Source organism: Bidens hawaiensis, unplaced genomic scaffold (assembly GCF_021521415.1).
Source record: "Bidens hawaiensis isolate Kalapana, Puna unplaced genomic scaffold, B.hawaiensis_p1.1 tig00039717_1, whole genome shotgun sequence".
Lineage (NCBI taxonomy): Eukaryota > Viridiplantae > Streptophyta > Magnoliopsida > Asterales > Asteraceae > Bidens > Bidens hawaiensis.
This window is the reverse complement of record NW_027497003.1, coordinates 118,984-128,870: the sequence shown is the minus strand read 5'-3', so window position 1 is coordinate 128,870 and position 9,887 is coordinate 118,984. Positions and strand designations below refer to the sequence as shown.

Here is a 9,887-nt window from a genome sequence, read left to right as displayed (position 1 = left end):
TCAGGGAATCTTTTCTGGGAAAGGTCCGAGGATCCTTGCTGAGGATAAGTGGATGCTGGGCACCTTTGATCCGGGAAATCCGGAGTGCTGAAATCAAGCATGCTCGGCATAATGGGGCTTGTGTTTTCAGCGGCCTTCTTGGTCCTCCTGATTTCCTCGATCTCGTAGAGGATCCTCTGGTTAGTCTTGTTTTGATGCTCCATATAACTCTTCATCTGTGAACACAAAACAGAAACATCATTGTTAGCCGTTACCGTTTGGGAGACAGTACTGGATTTTGATCCAGAGAAAACAGCGGTCTCCTTCTTCTGAGCGACTGTTATAGGTTTTTGTGGCTTCGTAGTGCCAGGTAGCGATGGTAAAGTCACTTGAGCCGGGATACTTGAAGCAGCGGTTGTGAGAATAGCTTTTCCTTGAGAGGCCATTGAATGAGTGATTGTAGGGATTGAATAAAAGTAAGGATTTTTTGTGATTAAAGCACCAAAGGCCCCACGGTGGGCGCCAAACTGTTTTGGTTAAAAATCGGGCTAAGGATCAATGAACCAAATTCGTATGTAAGGATTGGTGCTAGTATGAATTTATGTAATCAAATTAACAATTATAGACAATAAACACGAAGATTTATACGAGGAAAAGCCCTTGGTAACTAGTATCCCGCCGGCACAAAACCTCAGGTAGTGAAAACTATCACTACCAATTATATTGAACTTTAAAAGATTACAAATGGTGGAATGATAGCTGATTGTGAATACAAGTGTTTGCTATGAACTTCTCAGTGCTAAAAGTGTTGTGTATTAATCAGCTATCACTCAATGTATATATACAAATAAGTATAACGGCTAGTAACTAATTAAGCTATAAGTTCGGCCACGTTCGTTTTCTTCTTCAACTTGACCGTTCAAGAGCTTGGACGAGAGGGGAAGACCAGGTAAATTATCTCATCCGCAAGAATAGGAATTTCCAGTAAGCACGTGTTTTTTCTACAAAAAATAGATTAGAATATAACTGAAATTGACTGTTGAGAATCCTTGAACCGCGAAGGATCCTTAGTCCTGCTAACAGTTGCCAACGATACTTGATTTTCGAGGATCAAAGATCCTGGTCCCAACAGTAATATGTTTGTGTTTTCGCTTATTCAGACTTAAGAATCATCAATGTAGTTCCTTTGTAAACTTAATATGAAGCCTGTCATGTATTGGCTAGCATTATAGGCTTTACTCGGTTAATTCTTAAGATCTTCATGTCGTATGCCAACCAGAAGACATATATGCTCGATTCACAAATTAACCTTTTAATAATTCTTATAAAAACTATATGGCACTTTGGTTCAATAAATCATTGATAAAGTCCATATTGATACAATATCAACCAATAATGTTGTTCATCTCCAACGTAAGATAACATGAATTACAAACGTTGAAAAATCTTTTTCATATGCTCTTCAACCCATTCCTTAATTATAAAGTTTTTGTATACCTAACTGGCTAACTCTGATCATGCTCTTATCATACAAAATTACAAATCCTAGGCGAATATGGGTATATGGTGATCAACAGTCAACTGTTCATGTTCATGCTTCCTCAATATGGGTTTTAAGCCCATTGTGAATTTAAGTGTGGGCTGTGGCTCTGGATATGGGCTTAACTAACCTAGAGCTTGGCCCAATGAGTAAAAGGACTTTACAGTTTACATTACTCACTTTAGTGTGCAAACTTGGTCTTGGTCATAATAAGATAAACAGATGATCTCAATTCTCAAATTCTCAATGTAAACATGCAAACCAATAAATTTCGTACAATAATTATTTTTCATGGTTGTCATTAATTATCTGCATTATGATATCTATTACACAAATTAAGAATTTTAATCTAGCTTAGATCGGATCACATAATAAAAAGAATATACCAAAACCACCATAAAGTATATAATACCAAATCCAGGGGTGGGCCAAGCGTGGTGACGATGGAGGGGTGGCAAGGTGGAAGTGGCATTCAAAAAGCAGAATGTTTATTTTTTAAATCCTATTATAATTCTACACTTCTATTAACTATAAGTTATTTAGAAAAATTAACTTTTCTGCTTTTATTTTTAGGTGGTAAAAAGAGCACATATTGAGTTTATATTGTTGTTTTTTTTTTAATTTTCAATTCACTGAGGGTTGTTGAAAATTTATTTATTAATTTTAATTCTTGGTTTGTATATTTTTTTCGAACAACTAAATTTTTGTACTTTATATTTTGTATCTTAATATCCTTACCAGCCCATCAAAATGGGTATGCAAGCATCAGTTTTGAAAAAAAATATAAATAAATAAATACACACTTGCATAAAAGCGTTAGTTTTGAAAAAAATATTTTTTAAAAAAAATAAAAATGTGTGTATATATATTTATATATAAACAAATATAAGAAACCATAATATTAAAAAATAACAAAAAAATATCAAACTTATATTTAGTAGAAAACCCACAAAAGTTTGTAAAAATACAAAAAAAAACACTCTCAAAATTGTATTAACTAACTATTGGTGGATGACATTAATGGGTGGGACAAAAACTGATAGTTAATTAACACTATTGTACCATAAAAGCTTAAAATAAACTATTGAATCAAAATTGATAATTTTAAGAAACCACCATAGGACCAAAATCGAAGTTCTTTTATTTTTTAAAGTATTTATTTTAAACAACAAATACAAAATAATTAGGCGGCTCAAAAAGTGTATAAAGGTTTCCAAAACGACATCGTGTGAAGGGTCTCGCGAGAAACGTAGAATCATCCAGAACAACCCCGACCTGACTCATAACCTCACGCACCATAGAACCTCCCAGAACCACCACGTTCCTCATATATATATAAACACTCAATCCCACACCTCTCCTCACTCGAAGAACCAACAAGCACACTAATTCTAATTCTAATTCAATTCTCTCAACAAAACAACAAATCAATCAAACTCTCAAAACAACTGCAATTAATGGCTGAGGCAGAGACCTTCGCATTCCAGGCCGAAATCAACCAGCTGCTGAGTTTAATCATCAACACCTTCTACAGCAACAAGGAGATCTTCCTTCGAGAGCTCATCAGCAATGCTTCCGATGCGTTGGATAAAATCCGGTTCGAGAGCTTGACCGACAAGAGCAAGCTGGATGCCCAACCGGAGCTGTTTATCCGGCTTGTTCCTGATAAGGTGAACAAGACGCTGTCGATTATTGATAGCGGTGTTGGAATGACCAAAGCAGGTATGCTATTTAGCATCTAATCTAATTGTGATTATTAGTTATCGCTTTGCTGTTTAGCATAACATGCATGCCTTAATTGAATACTTGTTAGAACTAACTGTTAAACGTTATCGAAGAAAACGTGTATTCTAACCCTAACTTTCGTTTCTCTGTGTTTGTGCTAAAATATTAGCTGCTAATTAGTTCAGAATATATATTAGGCGTTGTTAAGTTGTTTAGCAATGTTATTTTGATTCATAATTAAAAGGTCAGTTATAAGTTAGAATACCGTTTGCAGAAGATTAATTAAGCCTTTTAAAATTTTTATAAGCTGTTGCTTCTAATATTAATTAATTCTCAACTCTGTTGTTTGGTATAGCATGCATGCCTTAATTGGTAATGATTCATATAATATGTTTAATTTAAAACCTAACGAAGAAAATGTATATTTTAACCCCCTGCTTTCAATTAAGATATTATTTGGTAGTCTGTTCTAATTATTAGGCGGTAAAACAATTAAAAGGTCTAAAAATCTGGATTAATTAAGCCTTATGAAGTTGTTATATGTTTCTGTAGGCTTTGTGTGGGAGTAGTGTATAATTGTTTTCACATAACATATTGCAGAATACTTATGCATTTTATTATTATTATTATTATTATTATTATTATTATTATTATTATTATTATTATTATTATTATTATTATTATTATTATTATTATGTAGATTTGGTGAACAATTTGGGGACAATTGCAAGATCTGGAACCAAGGAATTCATGGAGGCACTTCAGGCTGGGGCTGATGTAAGCATGATTGGCCAGTTTGGTGTAGGTTTCTATTCCGCTTATCTGGTTGCAGAAAAGGTCATTGTTACCACAAAGCATAATGACGACGAGCAATACATCTGGGAGTCACAAGCCGGTGGTTCGTTCACCGTCACGAGGGATACCGAAGGGGAGCCACTTGGTAGAGGCACCAAAATTACCCTCTTCCTCAAAGAGGATCAGGTAATTATGAAATTTGATGACGTTGTTTAATGGCATAACACGCGGTCCTTGGTGGTGAAATGTGCATGCTAAATGGTTTTTCACATTTTGCAGTTGGAATACCTAGAAGAAAGAAGGATTAAGGATTTGGTGAAGAAGCATTCTGAATTCATCAGCTACCCCATCTATCTGTGGACCGAGAAGACAACTGAAAAAGAAATCAGTGATGATGAAGATGAGGAGGTTAAGAAAGAAGAGGAGGGTGACATTGAGGAAGTTGATGAAGAGAAAGAGAAGGATACGGGCAAGAAGAAGAAGATCAAGGAGGTTTCTCATGAGTGGGAACTTATCAATAAGCAAAAACCGATCTGGCTCCGTAAACCAGAAGAAATCACCAAGGAAGAATATGCTGCTTTCTACAAAAGTTTGACCAATGACTGGGAAGAACATCTAGCTGTGAAACACTTTTCGGTTGAAGGACAGCTTGAGTTCAAGGCGATCCTGTTCGTGCCTAAACGGGCGCCCTTTGACCTGTTTGACACGCGTAAGAAGATGAACAACATCAAGTTGTATGTGAGAAGGGTGTTCATTATGGACAACTGTGAGGAGCTGATCCCTGAGTACCTCGGGTTCGTGAAAGGTGTCGTGGACTCAGACGACTTACCACTTAACATCTCGCGTGAGATGCTTCAACAGAACAAGATTCTGAAGGTTATCAGAAAGAATCTTGTCAAGAAATGCATTGAGATGTTCAATGAGATAGCTGAAAACAAGGATGATTACAACAAGTTTTATGAAGCATTCTCCAAGAACCTGAAGTTGGGTATCCACGAAGACAGCCAGAACAGGAGCAAGCTGGCTGATTTGCTAAGGTACCATTCCACCAAAAGTGGTGATGAGTTGACAAGCTTGAAGGACTATGTGACCCGAATGAAAGAGGGGCAGAAAGATATCTATTACATCACAGGTGAGAGCAAAAAGGCGGTTGAGAACTCACCTTTCTTGGAGAGACTGAAGAAAAAAGGCTATGAGGTTCTATTCATGGTGGATGCGATTGATGAATACGCGGTCGGCCAGTTGAAGGAATATGATGGAAAGAAGCTTGTGTCTGCAACAAAGGAAGGGTTGAAGCTTGAAGATGAGACGGAGGAAGAGAAGCAGAAGAGGGAAGAGAAGAAAAAGTCATTTGAGAATCTGTGCAAGACAATAAAGGACATATTGGGAGACAAGGTGGAGAAGGTTGTTGTGTCGGATAGGATTGTGGATTCACCCTGTTGTTTGGTGACAGGTGAGTACGGGTGGACGGCTAACATGGAGAGGATTATGAAGGCGCAGGCTCTAAGAGACAGTAGCATGGGGGCTTACATGTCTTCCAAGAAGACGATGGAGATAAATCCTGATAATGCTATTATGGAGGAACTCAGGAAGAGGGCCGAGGCGGATAAGAATGACAAATCTGTCAAGGATTTGGTGCTGCTTTTGTTTGAGACGGCGCTGCTGACTTCCGGATTTAGTTTGGAGGACCCGAACACCTTTGGTGGGAGAATTCACAGGATGCTGAAATTGGGTTTGAGCATTGATGAGGAAGAAGGTGAGGAGGATGCTGATATGCCTGCTTTAGAGGAGGAAGGTGCTGAGGAAAGCAAGATGGAAGAAGTGGATTAATTCTAGAGATCAAGGTTGTTAGCTTGTTTGTCTAAAGTGGGTCGGTCTTCGTTTTGTGTTTTCAACTTGTTATATGGAGTGTCTTTATGGTGTGGTGTTTTGGGTCTTAAGACTTGAGTTGTGCATGTTCCTTCTTTGTAATATGTTGGAAATACATATCTAATGTTTTGAATCAAAGTGCCTGCGTTGGTGACATTTATATTTTTGTATAATAACAAATTTATTAAAGTAGGTGATTAGATACAAAAAACCTTCTACGTATAATATTTTGGACAAGCTAGTGATATGCATGTTCACAATAACCATTTGAAACCAGTCAAACCGTCTAAATTAAAATGATTTGGTAAGTCTAGATTTATATGGTTCGTTTTAATTTAACCAGTGCATTTCTGATCAGCAAGAGATCCGGATGAATGATTCAACCACAAAAGGTGTATTCACCAATTGTCAACTAGTTTTCTGTCCTTTCAATTCTTTCCAAACTAGATATGGTATTTGAAAATTTGAATAACCCGAATTAAATAGAAAACAAGTATAAGGGCGAGTAGGTGTTTGGTTAAGCTTAAGCCTATTTGAAGATCATGCTACTTTTTTTTATTTGGGAAAGAAAAATTCAACATCATCATCATCGTACTCAGTAAATCCCACCAATAGCAAAGCTATGGTAGGGTCTGAGGAGGAAAAAATCAACATACTTATTAAATTCATCTTACAGTCAACTCTAATGGCTTATGACATCCGGTGTTGAAACGAGCAATTTGGTACAAGTATCAGGTTTTTAAGAAAACTTAGGATTGGAAAATTTGGAATTGGTATTGATATTTACCGAATTTTAGCCAATGGTATTAATACCAAACCGAGCAATTTTTGGTTCGATACATGTACCAAGTTTTTATGAAAATTGAGATTAGGAAATTTTGAGATCATTTCTAGTTCGTACCGGTATGATACGAAACTCATCCCTAATGAAAATGACAGGGAAATGTGGTGCATGAGATCGGAAAGGCGACTATTGACTGGAAAAACCATCCACAAAATATAAACATTTCTACACCAAATTCCAAAAAACGTATACCTCATCAATCAATCAATCAGTCATCAAATGGCCACCGTAAGCAGCAGCCACTCCAACCCACCCGCCGGCGAGTCACCAATCTTGATCAACGCAGCCACACTCCACTCCCTCCTCCCATACCAATCCCTGATCACCCACCTCCAATCCACCCTCCCCTCCGCCTCCTCCGTCATCCAATCCCCCACCCGCCACTCCCACCCCACCTCCCACTCCTCCACTCTCCTCCTCATGCCCGCCTGGTCCACCAACCCTTCCACCCTCCCTTACACCGGCGTCAAGCTCGTCACCACCCACCCCACCAACTCCGACTTCAACATCCCCGGCGTCCACGCCAGCTACGCCCTCTTTAACTCCCTCACCGGCCAAACCCTAGCCTCCATCGACGGCACCGAACTCACCGTCCGCCGTACCGCCTCCGTCTCCGCCGTCGCCTCGCTTTATTTATCAAAACCCATGTCCCAGATTTTGCTTATGGTCGGCGCCGGAGCGTTGGCTCCGCATTTGATCAAGGCGCATTTGACGGCTCGCCCGAGTATTAATCATGTTATAATTTGGAACCGAAACCCGCTCAAAGCGAAACATCTGGTGGACGAGTTGAGGAATGAGAGTGGGATGGAGCGTGTGCGGTTTGAAGATTGTGAGAATATTGAGTATGCGGTGGCGATGGCGGATATAGTGAGCTGCGCGACGTGTTCGGAGACGCCGTTGGTGTGTGGGAAGTGGTTGAAGGCGGGGGCGCATTTGGATTTGGTGGGGTCGTATAAGCCGACGATGAGGGAGTGTGATGATGAAGCGGTGAGGAGAGGGAGGGTGTTTGTTGATAATGAGGCGGCGGTTGTGGAGGCAGGGGAGTTGGTTGGGGCATTTGAACGAGGCGTGATGACGAAGGAGGAAATTGAAGGGGATTTGGTGGAGTTGATTAAAGGGGACAAGATTGGGAGGAAAGATGACAAGGAGATAACTGTGTTTGTTTCAGTCGGGTCAGCTGTTGTCGATCTGTTGAGTGCTCAATTAGCGTATGAAAGTTTTCATAAACGAACCTGAATCTGAGAGTGAACCGGTCGCCTCACTGGTACTCTTTTTGCATCCCAATATTAGTATTTGCATGTTAAGTATAAGATGATTTAGATTGTTTGATGGTTTAGGTGATGTTTGGGATTAGCCGATTAGGATTTTTTATCCAACTCAAATAAAACAACTTCTGTAGGCAATGCCAAACACAGCCTTGTAATAAATGTTTAAATCAATCGAATGATTTGTTGGCGACAACGTGGTGTATTATACTACTGTTAAGTATTAATCTTATAAGGAGTGATGAAAACGCATAGAAAAATGGCCTGTTCTGCTCAAATTTATTGCTTGCATTTTATTAGAGTTTGGTTTCATGGGCTTCTTTCGGAAACAGTTAGTTGTTCAACCGTCTCTCTGCACTGCACTCCGAAGAGGCCTGCAAAAAAAACATATAAACTTATCATAAACTTACCATAAAAATGGTTAACACCAAATGATAACCCTAATTATCTTGTTTAATTTAAAAAGAAGCAAAAGCATGAGGCATGCAGAATTTAGGAGAGTTACCCTCTTTTTAAGGCGACATGATTTTGGGAGCCGAATATGCAATAACACCAGGTTTAACCATCCTGATTTGTATCTTCATCATTAGGCAGTCTGCCAGATCATTTGATACAACTGACGAAGAGAAAAAATTTTACCCAAAACAACAAATGTTGTTAAAGATGCATGAATATCAAAGTAAACAGCCTACATTAGTGGAAAGGAAAAAATGGCCAACAAGTCAAGAATCATAATGGGTTCGGTTCAAAACAGACAATTTTGGTGCGGGTCGGGTTGGTTTGGTTTGACTTTTAACGCCTTTTGACCTCTTTTTCATAAAACGATTTACTTTAAAATGTAATTACAAATCAGACATCATTATCATCATCAGTTGTATCCAAGTTTATTATGATCTGGTACTCTGCTATGTCCCACATCAGTTGTGAATCTAGAATTATTAGCAAGTTAGTTGTCTTTTGTGGGCTTGTGGCCATTTGTAGCCTGTAAGACTCGTACCAGTGACCTAGTCACATGACAACAACCTTACCTTGCTCCAAAGTTTTCATTTAAAAAACTATACCATGTCATACGATTATATATGCAATTGTTTCAATGAATGTTATGACTCGGTTTACTAGCTTTTGATAATATAATAAGTTTTTGCATCAAAGATCTACCTACGATGGAACACATTTGCTTTCAAACGAAGTTGCTTATAATTTCAAAGGTCTTAGAGCATTCTCAGCCCATTTTCTATATTTTTGTGAGGAGGATTTGTAAATTATATGGTATGGTTATGAGTGGTTGTGAGTAGAGGAGAGAGAAAATGTTATAGGGAAAAGTTAAATTTGAGGATTCACTGTTCATACCGTATAATTTTTTAATATTTTTTAAAAGTGGTTGTGAGTGGAGGAAAGAGATAAGATAATGATAAAGGTATAAAAAGTATTATTTAATTAAACAGGAGAGAGAAAAAACAGTGATTTTTAGTGTAATTATATGATATATATATATGGATATAGGTAGGGAATGGGTTGGGAATGCTCTTATTTGTCTTGACAAGTCAGATGCTTGTGTTAATTTATTTTATTGATAATGATAATCGACCTAAACACGTCTAAAACTGGGCCCACTTATTAGCTAGTCCGGCCTCTAGCATCTATCTTGCTAGTTCTGTCGTCTTTAATGGCAGTCGCCGTTAATAAAAGAAAATGTTCAGCTGATTCAAATAAAATACCCCTAAACTTTTGGGCCTCCGGTTAAAGAAAACTGTATATTATTATTGGGCCCTTTACTTTCCAGTCCCACACTACAAAGTACAAACAAAGCAGAAGACGAAGCACTGCTGAACAGGTTTGATCTCTTGTATTCTAATATTGATTATTTAAC

General features: G+C 38.2%; 1 protein-coding gene and 1 pseudogene across 1 annotated transcript; both read left to right on the top strand.

Moving 5' to 3' along the window:
- Window positions 1-2,961: 2,961 nt before the first annotated feature.
- Window positions 2,962-6,043, top strand: LOC143591488 (heat shock protein 83). The gene is made up of 3 exons (XM_077071677.1): window positions 2,962-3,241; window positions 3,945-4,225; window positions 4,319-6,043. Exons 1-3 carry the CDS (start codon window positions 2,977-2,979, stop codon window positions 5,867-5,869), a joined length of 2,097 nt encoding a protein of 698 aa, XP_076927792.1. The 5' UTR covers window positions 2,962-2,976; the 3' UTR covers window positions 5,870-6,043.
- Window positions 6,044-6,971: 928 nt separating this feature from the next.
- LOC143591489 (protein SAR DEFICIENT 4 pseudogene) lies at window positions 6,972-8,000 on the top strand (annotated as a pseudogene).
- Window positions 8,001-9,887: the final 1,887 nt, after the last annotated feature.

What these genes read in the sequence shown, in the direction of transcription:
- LOC143591488 (XM_077071677.1), top strand. Translation starts at nt 2,977, where the DNA reads ATGGCTGAGGCAGAGACCTTCGCATTCCAGGCCGAAATCAACCAGCTG. An exon ending in TGTTGGAATGACCAAAGCAG is followed by an intron (nt 3,242 to 3,944) that starts GTATGCTATTTA and finishes ATTATTATGTAG; the next exon opens with ATTTGGTGAACAATTTGGGG. An exon ending in TCTTCCTCAAAGAGGATCAG is followed by an intron (nt 4,226 to 4,318) that starts GTAATTATGAAA and finishes CACATTTTGCAG; the next exon opens with TTGGAATACCTAGAAGAAAG.